The sequence below is a fragment of the Podarcis tiliguerta genome (assembly GCF_965153285.1).
Source record: "Podarcis tiliguerta genome assembly, chromosome: 6".
NCBI classification, from domain to species: domain Eukaryota; kingdom Metazoa; phylum Chordata; class Lepidosauria; order Squamata; family Lacertidae; genus Podarcis; species Podarcis tiliguerta.
In genome coordinates, this window is record NC_139539.1 from 72,772,174 (window position 1) to 72,786,698 (window position 14,525).

The 14,525-nt window shown below is 44.7% G+C and overlaps 1 protein-coding gene across 3 annotated transcripts in view; it reads left to right on the forward strand.

Moving 5' to 3' along the window:
* The window catches only part of DPYD (dihydropyrimidine dehydrogenase), a 498,994-nt gene that overhangs the window by 384,217 nt on the left and 100,252 nt on the right, over window positions 1-14,525 (forward strand). For all 3 annotated transcript variants that reach the window (XM_083444836.1, XM_083444835.1, XM_083444837.1), the window contains 2 exons: window positions 5,781-5,901; window positions 8,463-8,582. In XM_083444836.1, the coding sequence (XP_083300962.1) occupies window positions 5,781-5,901; window positions 8,463-8,582 (241 nt within the window). The remainder of the gene's footprint in view (window positions 1-5,780; window positions 5,902-8,462; window positions 8,583-14,525) is intronic.

A 14,525-nucleotide genomic window follows, 5' to 3' on the forward strand; every position in this document is an offset into this window, starting at 1 on the left:
AGCATGTATACAGGAGCAGATTCTCTGCACAGTTTTTCAGCTGTATCTCTCTATCCATCCACTCGCTCTTGCATTATTATTATTATTATTATTATTATTATTATTATTACCTGGAATCTCCACAAAGTCCTAGCTACATTAAACAGCAAACTGTGCATTAGAGAAATAAAATAAATCAGTATTTGATAAAGCAAATCAATTTTCATCCATTTTCTGTCATCACTGACATTTTTGCAAGCTGATGAAAATCTGCTATCTCAGGTGCGAGGGCTAATTTGAGACACTTGCTAAGGAACTGAATATGAATGAGGAAAAAATCAGTGTAGCGTTGATAACATTTGTTGTGAGAAAAAGTGGCAGCAAATTCTTTACTCTGTCTTCTGGCTTTGTACAAGGTATTATTTCTGTAGAGCAACTTTCTTCATGCTGCTACAGTGATGTTAACTCTGTTTCAACTTCAGCAATTCAATGACCATGCGGAGATGGGAGAAGAAAATTAATTGATTTCACATTTATAGAGAGAGAATTTTGATTGGATTCACATTTAAAGGTGGGCCTACCTAATTTGGACTTTCCAAGACCATACGGAAAAACAAAGCACAGCTGTCCTTTGAAATTTGTACATCTCTCTATTTTGCAATGCAGTTATCCAGCCAAGTAATGTGTATAAGAATGCATATGTTATTGAAAAGAATATGCAGAAATGCATTATATTGTGGGAAAATGCCTTGCAAAAAATGTGTATGATAGGCAAAAGAACATATGAACAGGGATATAAAAAAAGAAATTCACCCTACAATCCTGTTGAATTTTCAAGAAGTCTTTAAATAAAATTCATAAACTGATGGGGAAATGTGGAAAATTCAACTTAAAATTGGAAAAACGAAAAAACCGAGAGAAGCTGAAATGGGCAAATTAATTCATTTCTGTCTCTAGGACACGGATGCCTGAATCCAAATACCTACTTTGGCAATTTCAAAGAGGCCTAGGAATACATCCTTTAAATAATAATAATAAAAGCTTTGAACCGCTGACTCCTTTGAACAGGTAGACCACTGACACTTTAGGCAGGTGGAAATAAACAAGATTGCATCTTCAAGATTCTGTTTCGCAAAGCTTCCGTGTGTTAGCATGATGGGAGAGAGAGAAAGATAATGTTGGCACGGCACATGCTGCTTTGCTTATAATACAGATATTCTCCCCATTATTGTTAAAATGCCTAAGCTGGAGAAAATTATCACGAAAGCCTGTCTGATTTGTACCTTCTGGAGGTTCTCTCTCTTCTAAAGTGGGTCCCATCAGGATATTCATAAGCGAGCAATGGAAGTCGCAAGGATGCAGCTGCTTTCGAAACGCCGGTGCAGCTCTCATGAATATTTCATGAAAGCTGCATGTGCAGGGGAGATCACCATTTTTATTAGCTAGAAATGTGCAGACCTAAGTCTGGGAGGGGCGCCGTTCATGTAAATACACCTTAGGCCCTGCCGATGCACAAGGCATGTGTCTTTGAATGCCTACGATTAATTATTAAAGCGTTCAAAACACAACGGGGGGGGGGGAGGGAAATACCCCTGAAGTTTTGCTAAACAGGAGCAGCGGATCAAAAGCATAACACATCCTCCTCTTTAAGCTCTGCTCATATCCACTATTATTCCTAAGCAGGAAGCGCTCGCTTTCCTTTTCCAGAAATTTCCTGGGAATTATAAGTGCACATAGCAAGCATTTTGTTGTGAAATGGGTAAAATAGAAAACGAGCCCCTATGGATTGCAGTGCTCTTGAATTATTGTTGTTATTATTATTAGCAACTGCATCTTGCTGTTCCTCCAAGAAATCCAGTATATTATAGGATTGGGCCCATTTTGTCCTCAAAATAATCCTTTAAGGCAGTGGTTCTCAACCTGTGGGTCCCCAGATGTTGTTGGACTATAACTCCCATCATCCCTGAGCTCTGGCCTTGCTAGCTAGGGATGATGGGAGTTGTAGTTCAACAACATCTGGGGACCCACAGGTTGAGAACCGCTTCTGTAAGGTCAGCCCTGTTTAGGGAAGTTTTTAATGTCTGATGTTTTATCGCTGCTTTATCATCATCATCATCATCATCATCATCATCAATTCTACTGGAAGCCGCCCAGAGTGGCTGGGGAAACCCAGCCAGCTGGGTGGGTTATGAATAAATTATTATTATTATTACTACTACTACTACTACAATGCAAGCCTATCACTCTACAGTCCCCCCTGTATCTACCACACTACTCCGACTTAAGTGTCTCTTCTCAGTGGTACCACACCGGCTGTTCTCAACAATCAACAGCACAGGTCCACCTGTTCTCCATTGAAACCTTAGCAAAGAAATCTCTTAATTCAATAAAGAGGAAGGTGCATTGCTGAGGAATAACCCAAGACACATGCAAGGACGAGCAATGGAACACATTATTATTTATGGATGCTCCATTATCAGAATATTTTATGATAACGCTCTGCACTGTAAGTCAGCCAGCAGTGGTTTAAATATACCTCAGGCTGAAGATGCAGACATAACATTTAAATGTGATGGAAGTGGTTTGACATACGTTGACTACCCTGAAAACAGATATGCTCATTTGAGCTATTTCCACCGCACTTAAAATGTTACATCTGTTCAATACAAACGTCTTTCTTGGTCTGATAAATGATGGTTTTATCAGATTAGGATCGCAGTGGTCAGGTTTGCACAGCACAGCAAGCCAAAGGTACGGCTTACCAAGACCACACAAACATGCTGGATCCCAGAGAAGAGCTCACACCTATTTTTTTCTTCCCTCGTCCTTTAGCTCAGGGCGGTGTGACACCAAAGCCAAAGTTAAGGAGGAACGTGTTTAAGCACCAACAGAAGGCACACCAAGCCAAACCTTGGCTCAACTGCCACTCCACACTGAGCTAAACGGACCCAGAAGGAGTAAAATGGCTGCAATCTCTGCTCTGAGAGCCTCCGCGTTCACACTAAGTAAGCCATGGTTTGGCTTAGTGTTTATGTGCAAATTCAGCCTATATCTAAATCTGGTTATCGGCTGTTTTTTTGTGACGATGCACCCTTTCATCAGAGGCCTCTTTCTTTATGACAAATTTAATTAACTTCAGCAAAGAGCATGGAAGGAATACATGTAAATAATTATAGGAAAGGATCTAGCTGACACACGACTGGCGCGCTCGTACGGTTTGTTTTGGGATAAATTATTTATCATTCTCCTCAGAACTTTTTAACTCATTAAGATCATATTAATCACGAAATCGGTGTTGCCGATTTTAACATAATGTATCAAAAGGCATTATCCGTAGCTGTCACAAGAGGGAGAAACCTATTACAGAGTAATAAAGTGAAAGACTGTTCCATGCTCTGGAATCAAAGAGCATTACTACTATAGAGCCATTATCAATAGAACAGATAGCTGATTGTCCTCTAAAAGATGGCTGTCCCACGAGGGCAGTAAGTGCTTGAAGATTTCTATTTCTAGCTTTAAAGAGAGCGAGTTGGTTTTTTTCTTCTTCCCCATTTAGCTTTTTGTCATCCTGAACCGTTCTTCAAAGGAGATGAGTGTTCAGAAAAAACCATTTGACCTCTCCAAAATAACTGTGCTTAGGAGCTATTTAGGGGAGGGAGGTATGGGGAGATGACTTAATAAGTCTTTGTCAACTCATGTTGTTTAGTTTATTGGAGATTCCTGTGGCTCAAATGGCCTTGATTACCTCCGGGATAGTTTTCTAGGACCACTGTAGGCTCCAGACCGGGGTCCTTGGGTCTGAAGTGTCTTCCCACCCCCACCCCCACCCCCTCACAAACTGACCGCTGGACAAATTACATAATAAACAGGAGTAGCCTGAGCTTTCACAGCCCAGCAGGAAAGTGCCCTTCATGGGACCCCTTCTATGTTGGGGCTGGGCAGAAATGTACATCACTAGTGGTAGTGGCAGGTGACTACAATTTTAGACTTCTCACAGTGCCACAGAATGCTGCATTGTGGGAAATTTAAGGTGGCAGCTTGTAGCCACGCAGTGCCTTGTGTGGCAGGCCCAGGGCAGGATTTAGGCCCTGGTAGGATGTGGGTGGCATTGTGGGTTAAACCACAGAGCCTAGAACTTGCCGATCAGAAGGTCAGCGGTTCGAATCCCCACGACAGGGTGAGCTCCCGTTGCTCGGTCCCTGCTCCTGCCAACCTAGCAGTTCAAAAGCACGTCAAAGTGCAAGTAGATAAATAGGTGCCGCTCCGGCAGGAAGGTAAATGGTGTTTCATTGCGCTGCTCTGGTTTGCCAGAAGTGGCTTAGTCATGCTGGCCACATGACCCGGAAGATGTACGCCAGCACCCTTGGCCAATAAAGTGAGATGAGCGCCGCAACCCCAGAGTTGGTCACGACTGGACCTAATGGTCAGGGGTCCATTTACCTTTACCTTTACCTTTACCTAGGATTCCAGATACTGGCACCAGACCTGAAAACAAATTTCTGCTTAGTAGTAGGGGGCTCACTGTTCAAAATCACCTGTACTCAGGAATAGCATTACCTACAGCGGGGATGGGGAACCTATGGCCCTGCAGATGCTATTGGACTGCAACTCCCACTGTCCCAGTCCATTCGCCAGGCTAATGAGTGCTAAAGTCCAACATCCCCTAGAGAGCCACAGATCCCTGATCCCTGACCTACAGAAGTTAGATGTACAGGTTGCATTCAGGTTCATACGAAATTTTGAAGTGTAATCACAAGTGTGGAATTTCATACATTTTGGTTACTTTTCTTTGTTTTCTTAAAATTGAAACAGTGGGAAAATATTTTGAATAAAAATGGCAACTCCCATGGAAGGCGAATAAAAATAGATATAGTCATGTTTGGGTCCAAACTCCACCAAGGGTCTATCAGTTGGCTAGCTCTGGGCTACAGAATAATATATAAATAGTCTGAGTAGGCGAAATGCCTTTGACTTTTTGTTTCAGTTTGGTAGGAGATGTTTTTGCCTGCAGTTAAGGTTTAATTCTGCTTGGACTTGTGCATTGCTGTGGAATTGCTCACCCATGGTGCAGCCATGGTAAAGACGTTCTCTTCCTATTTGTGACGTTAACCTTTCTGTGATATATGTGCAGCTCATAATTCCTCGGTGCGGAACAGCTAAATCCTACGTACAAACAATCTTATGTGGTTAAATTAAAGCTGTTCAACTTATTGCGCCATTTTAATAAAATGAAATCCGGTCATGTTAAAGAATAAATCCAGATATCAGATATCCAAGTGCTTTTCAGTGCACTATTTGACCCTTGAAAAGTGGCTGTGTTAGAGAGAAGGATTGGCAGAGGAGGGACATCTGTGTTTGTGACCCACTGCAACTCACTTCAAGGATCAACACAGGTTCTAGATTCACTTAAAACGAGTCATAAGGTTTTGTGTTGTTTTTTCAAAGTGGAGGCTCACATTTTTGAAAGCCCAGCCCCAGCCCTAGACCATGCACTTGTTTCCACATAGTTTAGAGGCATTCAACTAGCTGATACTTATGGCTGTCCACAGTGATAGCTTGAGCAATCCTACATCATACTGCCAGCCCTCTTAAGTTTTGTTTTTAGGTATCGGATATATGGCAGGCATTCTTTTCCTGCTGCCTTGGACTGGGAAGAAGCAATGCAGATACAGCTTAAGATAACGAGGCAAAGCAGAGCATTTAAGTATCATTTCAGCAAGCCACAGTGCAGCAGATTGTTGGAAAGTTTTGATCACATTACTTTTAATTATGCACTGTATTTATCTGACCTATTTGAACAGGATCCAGAGCTGGTGCGCAACATCTGTCGCTGGGTGAGGCAAGCTGTTCGGATTCCTTTCTTTGCCAAGCTGACCCCAAATGTCACGGATATTGTGAGCATTGCAAGGGCTTCCCAAGAAGGTAACAAGCTCAGATGTTTTGGCATCTCCCTGTCATATAAGCTCACAGCTTGATTAATCAGGACATGTAAGTGGCGTTGTAGCAAGAGAAATCTACTAAGGGACACGAGACATTTGCCATTTTCATTTTTTGCCCTCTTTTCTGACTGAGAAACTTATGTGAAGGGATGCCACTGGTTCATACATTATCTGGGCCTTCACCTGATGAAGGAGGTCGTGTCATCTTTTCTTCTCCAGGGCTGTCTTTTTTTGGAGGGGGGTTGAGGTGGAAGGGGGCCAAGACACCCTCAGTCCATCCTATTCTCTGTGCAAGTCTCAATCCCTTAGTGCAACTTTCTCCAACTCCCTAAACCCACAGCTTTGCTGACTATTTGGCCATGCTAGCTGGGGCTGGTGAGAGTTGTCGTCCAAAGTATCTTGAGGGCACCAGGTTGACTGCCTGCGCCACTAGATGCTGCTCCTCCTCCTCACCCTTGCTGCCGCCTCCTCTCAACTCCTCCTCCTCATTTTCCACGACTGTTCATTTGCTTTACTCCATTTGGACCAGAAGGGGAGGGCTGGTGGTGATGGTGAGGAAGAAGAGGAGCAGATCTGGAAGGGGGACCTCGATAGTGGAGCCCTCAGTGGGATGTGGGCTTCAGCAGGTGTCTAATCATGTCAATCCCTGATTCTGGACCTGCTTTCTTCTGCCGTGCAGATGCCCTCACATATAAACCAAGCACCCCATGCTAATACCTGATCATGTGTATTCCTGGCTCATAGAATGATTTTCTCTCCTTAGAAAGGGGGAGGGCAGAGAATCACATGGTCTAGATGCCGGCATGGAGCAGCTAAGAGACAGGGTACGCCATTCGTCCACTGCATGAAGACCCAGCTAGCATATAGCCCATGAACAGAAACTGATGCACTAAACCTTTTGAGAGACATGGGCAAAAACCCTCGCCCAAACAAATCCAGATTGCTTTGCTTATGGTTGTTTTAGTCAAAGGAAATACAAAATTGTAAATCGTTGCTTGTTTGATGCAAATGATAATCAGATTGTTTCTTAGACAATATATTATGTCCTTAAAAAGACTAGCTCTTGTTGGTTTCGTTATCCTGTTTAAACAAAGGGACAGCATGGAGGATATACACACAATCTTTATTTTAGTCCAAAGACCCACAAAAACATCTTCAAAAGGAAAATAATCCAGAGCGTGTAGGTTTCGGTTTCTTATTACTTCCAAGAGGAACTTAGCCAGGGCCAGGACAGTATCATTGTGTTTGTGCATGGAGAATATAATTGTAAGTTGTTCTACATGGGGTGAGGTGTGGGACAGCTTTCCTCAACACTCACCCAGCATGCCTCCCTCCATCTCGTATGCAATTGGCCACTGGGGGTTGGGGCTAACATTTGATTGGATGACGATTCAGCCATGCAGTCAATTTCCAGCATAAAATCCAGAAAACATGAAATAATCTTTAAATGCATCGGATTGTCTATGTCTAAACTGCGGTCAAAGGTTAAGCCCTTGTGTGAATGGCCAGTCAAAACAATTAGGTAAAACCATGCTATTTTGGTTAATCCTATTGCAACTCTTCATAAGCACTCATCATTTGCTCATAGAAAGATTTTACAAAATTCACATGTATTCCCCTTGTAGGTATCTCTCCATGGGGGGTGGGGCTTGATTTATATTGGAGTCGGACAATAGTGTATCTTCTGAAAGGCCACTTGAGAAGGCCAGAGCACAGAGAGTTCCCTGGCTGCATCCCTCAGATTTTTTGGACTATTTCCAGCATTACATCAAAATAAACATGGGTTTGTTATCAAGTGTGTGCTTGACATAGGAACATACAAACCTTCCTTGTCAGACTCTTGGTCCATCTAGCTCAGTATTTCTCCACTGACTGATGGCAGCTCTCCAGAATTTCAGGCAGAGCTATTTCCCAGTCCTACCTGGAGATGTTCAGGAATGGACCTGGGACTTTCTGCATGCATATGCTGTGTCAATGAGCCACAGCCCTTCTCTGACCACAGCCGCTAGCCAGGAGCTGCAAGCAATCCCTGCTCCATGACAAGAGTAGCTGCTGTAAAGATTACTCTGTGTGACATCCTTGGGATACAGTCATACCTCATGTTACGTTTGCTTCATGTTACGTTTTTTCAGGTTGCATCCTGCGTTGACCCTGAAGTACCGGAAAGGGTTACTTCCTGGTTCCGCTGCTCGCACATGCGCAGAAGCACTAAATCACACTTCGCGCATGCGCACAAGTGCCAAATCACACCGTGCACCTGCGCAGATACGGCGCTTCAGGTTGTGGGCTTTTCATGTTGCGAACGGGCCTCCGGAACGGATCCCGTTCACAACCAGAGGTATCACTGTATTTGAAATGCACTCTACAAATTCTAAATTTGTAATTAAAAAAAAAATGATATGAGGACAACGAATTGGTTGAGGGTGGATTATGGCTAGAAAGAAAGGCTGACTTGGCTTTATGGTCTTCTTGCGCTACCGCTGTGGGATAACTTCCAGCATCTCTTTTCCAGCTTATTAAGTCTGTCCCTAAATTTGTCCTCAGGTGGCGCAGATGGTGTTACAGCCACCAACACCGTGTCAGGGCTGATGGGACTGAGAGCAGATGGCACACCTTGGCCAGCTGTCGGGCTGGGGAAGAGGACTACCTACGGCGGAGTGTCAGGTAAGTGTTGCCCTTTCCCGATGAAAACGCCTCCTCTGGGGCCAGCGAAAGATCAGGCAGTACTTGCAGCACGGCTAGGGGCGTTGTGCCTGCTCTGTTCTCTGTGCTTCTTTGCCGGCCAGTGTGTTCCCTAATAGTCATGACAGATGGAGCAGATTGAGTGTGAACACTCTTGGGCTGCCCTTTCCTTAATGGTGAAACACTGCAACGAAAGGCAGTGATAGGGTCAACCCCGAGGAAGGGGGAAATCTCTTTTCTCTCGTGACCCACAGTTTTCCTGGAATTTTTCATTCTGTCACAGTTGTCAGGCCACATGTTAGACAGAGGCTAATCAAAGGGCACCACGAGAGAAAAATACAAGCATTCCCAATGCATCGTGGGAATTCTTTATGTGCTGCACTTGGCATCTGTCTCCCTCTCAAAATCCACCTTCCCGCCATGTTTCCATAAGTGGCTCCCCCAGGGATGTGAAACCACACTCCCCAATTTAATGTTTTCTCTGCCTCACTCCTTTGTGACACACACACACACACACACACACACACACACACACACTACAGTGGGTGCCTGCACAAAACATGATTTTAAACCCTCTGTCGGAGGCGTGGGGGGAATTGTGGTGCACCCGTGCCATGCTTTATTTTCACTGATGGATTAATCTGTTTGACCCCGTGCCCTCAGTTGCTGTGACAACATGAACCTGGTCCTGCCGAGAAAATGCCGTGAGCTTCTGGACTGTAGTGGTATGGAGATTAGTCTCCTTGGAGATATAAACAGTGGTAAATATTCATCGCATAATGGTGCCCCACTGTTCAAGCAAAATGCAGCTGAATCAGGCCGGACAGACAAAAGGAAACAGCTTTCTTTCATGTAGTTCTATTGTGTGTCAAAAACAGGAAGGCTGTCCTGTGGTGATTATCTTGCTGAGTGTGTCGTGTGTGTGTGTGTGTGTGTGTGTGTGTTTTAATTGACTTATAAATGTATGGAAATCGTTTACTGCAGTAAATTGGTCCATAGCCTTGCACAGATAAATACACTTTTGTGCTTAATAGGCAGTATTTAAAGTAAATATAGAAATGTAAAGAAAGGCATTAGCTTGAGGCAAAAATAGAGCCATTCGGTTTAATCTCTGTGCGCATCAAGTGTGCGCAGAGAGACTGAGACGCAGACAGACGGACAGGAGAGGAAGAGGAAACCCACGTGCGTTCTCTTGGGGGTTAAGGACTTCCTAGGCTTTATTATCCCGCTTCAATTTTTTCCCAGTCTGCCATGTTGACAGCGAAAGAATAAAAGAGGTCACAGAGGGTGCTGCACATTAAAAATTAATAAAAGAACTATTGCAGTAGTATTTTATATAAGTAACGCCGTTCGGTGGTATTTCCCCCCCTCCCTTTCTTTCATTTTAAGCTGCCATTTCTGAATTCCTTCATGGCAATGTCAGACCAATAAAACTATAAAATTGCTGCATGATGAAAAGCGTGTCCTCCACAGCACAAATTTTTAAGTATGTGTATAGTACAGATTACAGCAGTACCTGGACTCCTTGCGCTTTTCCAAGCCTGTCCTCATTTCCATAGTAAAGCTCTGCTTTCATGGTTGGAAATTCACCTCTTTGGGGAGCAAGGGAATATCACTCACAACTGGAACCCTCCTGGTCTGTGGAAAAAGGGTGAGAGATTTTCGAAGCTAAACTTAAAGAGTATTGAAAACAGTAATAGACAGCCTTCCGCCCTTTTCTTTTGTAGCAAGGCTTTAAATGTCCAGCATTTACAGGGGAGGAGAGTGGGAGAGCGAGATTAAGCAGGGCAACCAAGCTTAAGCGGTTCAAGACCCATTGTTCTCAATGGGAGCAGTGTGGTGAAATTTTTCGTAGGGGAACGTTTAGGGCCAGAGGCAACAGCTTGCGAAGGCGATGGGCAGGGAGACGTCACGTGCATGACATCTTGATGTCCTGAGTGTGAGAATCAATCTTCCAGTGTGGTGTAGTGGTTAAGAGCGGTAGACTCGTAATCTGGTGAACCGGGTTTGCGTCTCCGCTCCTCCACATGCAGCTGCTGGGTGATCTTGGGCTAGCCACACTTCTCTGAAGTCTCTCAGCATCACTCACCTCACAGAGTGTTTGTTGTGGGGGAGGAAGGGAAAGGAGAATGTTAGCCACTTTGAGATTCCTTCGGGTAGTGATAAAGCAGGATATCAACTCCAAATTCCTCTTCCTCCTCCTCCCCCTATTCTTCTTCTTCTTCTTCTTCTTCTTCTTCTTCTTCTTCTTCTTCTTCTTCTTCTTCTTCTTCTTCCCTAAGCCAAGCAGAAGCTTCATGGGCTTTGGGAAGGAGGCGCCAGGGGAACATTTAGGGGGCCAGTGGTCGAGGAAGGGAGCAGGGGGGGGCGGTCTGCCCCCAGGTGCCATCTCTGAGGGGGTGACAAGAAGGCACCCCACGGGGAACTCACCCCCCTGGGCACAGCAGCACGAGCCACCAACATTGCTCCGCTGCAGCCACATGTGGAGGATCCTCTGCTCGTGGCTGCACCCTCCGCCGCTCAAGCACCTTACGGACGACGGTGGGATCCCCCTGCTGCTGCTGCAGCCATGCGCAGAGGATCCCACCACTGTCTATACGTCACACATGCATGCACGGTACATAGCGACATGCGTGTGTGCGATACATAGCGGCACATACACATGCATGCTGGGCGGTTTGCCCCGCCCCCAACATCCCGCTCCGGGAGGGGCGGTTCTCCTTCCTTCGCCCCTGTAGGGGGCTAGCCTAGACCCCCCCCCAGTCCACTGACCACACACCACTGAATGGGAGAGTGATAAGCAGGGGATCAGCTCATTCATTCAGCTCTTAAGCATGGTAGCTTTCAGAAAAAAAAGTTGATAGTTGACCAATAAATTATCCTACATTTTAATTAACTTCATTTTTTAAAAATCCAAATTTAGGTTAGGGTTAAACCAATTCCAAAGAGAGCCAAACAGTTATTCAGCTGTAACTTTAAGATCTTGTGCTTGCTTTCCCCTCCTCCCTCCCATTCCATTTTCCTTGTGTGTCATGTCATTTAGATTGCTATGCTGAGAGCAGGGACTGCTTTAATACTGATTATTTAAGCTGCTCTGAGAGCCCTTGTGCCGAAAGGGCAATAGCTAAATGCCAAAAACAAACAAGCATGCTTTGCCTATTCTGAAGTGTTGTTGCAAGGGGGTATAAGCCTTCTGGCTTTTATTAGCTCAGGCTCTTTGTGTTGCCTAGGGCTTCAGCTTTCACTAGGGTCTGGCTTTTCCAGTATAAGAGCCAGAAGGGACTTCACCTCTTAGGATACCTGTGAATGAAAATGTGTGTGCTATCTTCGTCAAGAGACACTAATACACTTTGCCTAGTAGAACTTGTTAATACTTCATGTTTCTTGCTCCTGTGAGTTCTCCTGGCTTTCCCCCAAGCACCTGCTCACATGAATAGACAGAGAGAACATTTTAGACTTCTGCAAGGGTTGCTGTGTCCATGAGCTTAGTGAGACTCCCTGCCTGCTGTTGTATGCACAGGTAGATCACAGACTGATGGCCATCTGTACGATGGCAAGCTAGGGCATCCATCTCACCTTGATTATTTCCTCCTATAACCCCAGTCTCTGACTCAGAGCAGGAGAAACTTGGGAAAAATGAAGGCAAGATTATTGCTTGGTATATGTATACACACTCCTCTTCTTGTACCAAAGAGCCAGTTTGCTGCAGTATATATAAGCCTGAGGAGGAGGAGGAGGAGGAGGAGGAGGAGGAGGAGGAAGGTGCAGAGTGGCTCATGTCAGGCTCACTCCCTTTGGCACTGCAGCTTGAGTGGTGAGGAACAAACAACACTAGCAGTGCTGTAGATTTCCACCCAGGGAGAAATCTGTTCAAAAGTTGTGTTTCTGATAGAGCAGGCAGGTGTTCTGAAAGTGCTTACTTCACTCACCAGTCTTCTGATACCTGGCTAATGCAGGACTCTTTAAGTTCTGGCCAAAGCCCATTGGGTTCCTCCCCAGGGAATATCGAGGTACCCCGTGGGTTGTTTGCATACCTGTGATTTTTTTTAAGCCACTGTCAGACTGGGGCCTGCTCAGGCATGAACACAGTTGGGTTGAAAGAGTATTCAACCCCCTCAATATTTGTTGGGAAGGGGCCGAATGTTGAGAGGGTGGAGGAGGCTGAACATGGTGGAACATCAATGGCTGGCTCCTCCTGAGTGTGAGAGAGGAGGAGCCGCCAGTCATTGAAGCCACACTGTGCTGGGATCTGGGCACAGCCTCCTCCCGAAGTTTTACAGGCATTGCATACAAGACATCACAGGAGTGTGCGGCGATGAGTCTCCTCAATGTTGGGCACAAGACTGCGCCTCTGAGCATGAGTCAGGCTCACTGCTGGACCTAGGTGGTCCCAGGAATTGGAGTTTCAGTCAGAGTTGTTCCGCCTGGGCTTTGGCTTGGAATCAAGTTGATTAATTCCCCCTCTTTCTTTATTCTTTCCTTTCTCCTTCTGTGTTGGAACTCCTTTTTGGGGACTTCCCTGGCTTTTTTCTGGTCCATGTAGGACCAGTCTGGATAGTTAGCCTTGGTGAAGACTTGACGTTTTCATCCCCCCAAAAAGTTTTTTACTTGAGTTTCCACTGAAATGAGGCTGCATTTTAATGCTTTTATGTTGTATTTTAATCTTGTTTTTTAAGCTGTGTTTCAATCAATTGTTTTTGTATTTGGTGTTAGCCGCCCTGAGCCCGGTCTTGGCTGGGGAGGGCGGGGTATAAATAAAAATTATTATTATTATTATTATTATTATTATTATTATTATTATTATTATTATTAATGAGAAGATCTGACTTGGAAATGCCCCAGTGTCAGGTTGCAGAGGAACCAACCCTCATGGCAGGTTGCCAGGAACGGATAAGACAAGGAGAAGTCCTTACCATCTACTTTTTATTCAATATTTACAGAGAGAGGCTTGGGAATGCAGCCTCTTGTAATAATGGCGTTGTCCCCAGTAAATCTCCACTCCACTCCTTTTCTCTCCCACTTCCTCATTTGTCATCTCTTCTACGGGTGGCGCTGAGGGCCCTTTGCTTCTGAGTCCTTTGCTCTCCTACTTTTAAGGCTCGCCAGGTTCTGGGAGATGGTGGGTCTGGAATGCTTCCTAGTGCTAATGTGTCAGCCAGCCAGCTCTGCCACCTCCTCCTCCTCCTCTCCCATCATTTCCCACCTTTCCCCCTCATCTTCCTCTGAGCTGTGACCTCCCTCAAACCCCTGTTGTAATTCTGAACTGTCGTCTTCTTCTCCGAAAGCGTCAGGCTGGGGAGGCGGTCTCCACCATTCCTCCTCTCCCCAGTCCCTCACACCCAGAGAAGTTTGCACGTCCCTACGCAAAATGCCACGAGTCTCCATCCATCATGACTGCCTGTGTGTTTTAAAATATAAACGCAACAGCATTTGTCCCGTGGATTGCCCTGAGAGTGCAAAGCAGAACACAGGCACTTTTTATTTGGAAGCTTTCCACTTAAAAGGATTTATAGTTCAAACTGTCTGGCTGCGGTTATTTCTGTGCTGTGCAATTGTGGTTACAATTTGTTCTATAGGTGGGCAGCCTGCTGTTTGCAAGCTGCCATGCTATTTTTGTATTACTGAAATAAATTATTCTAATAGGATTAGCTCTAAATTATAGATTTGTAAGAGTAATATAGTTCACATTACTGGCTGTTGATCTTTATTTATTTATTTTTTTAAAAGGGGGGAAAAAGCCCATTTTTCAGAATGAATGGCAGCAAAGAAAATCTATAAATAATGCAAATTATTTATTTGAATTTTGCCCACCCTTTATTAAGAATTCAGGGCAGGTAGCCATATTGCACAATAGGAAGAAGGCCCCCCTCTCTCTCTCCTTAAGGAATAATATAGTACAGCCTTGTTCATATTATTTATATAAAA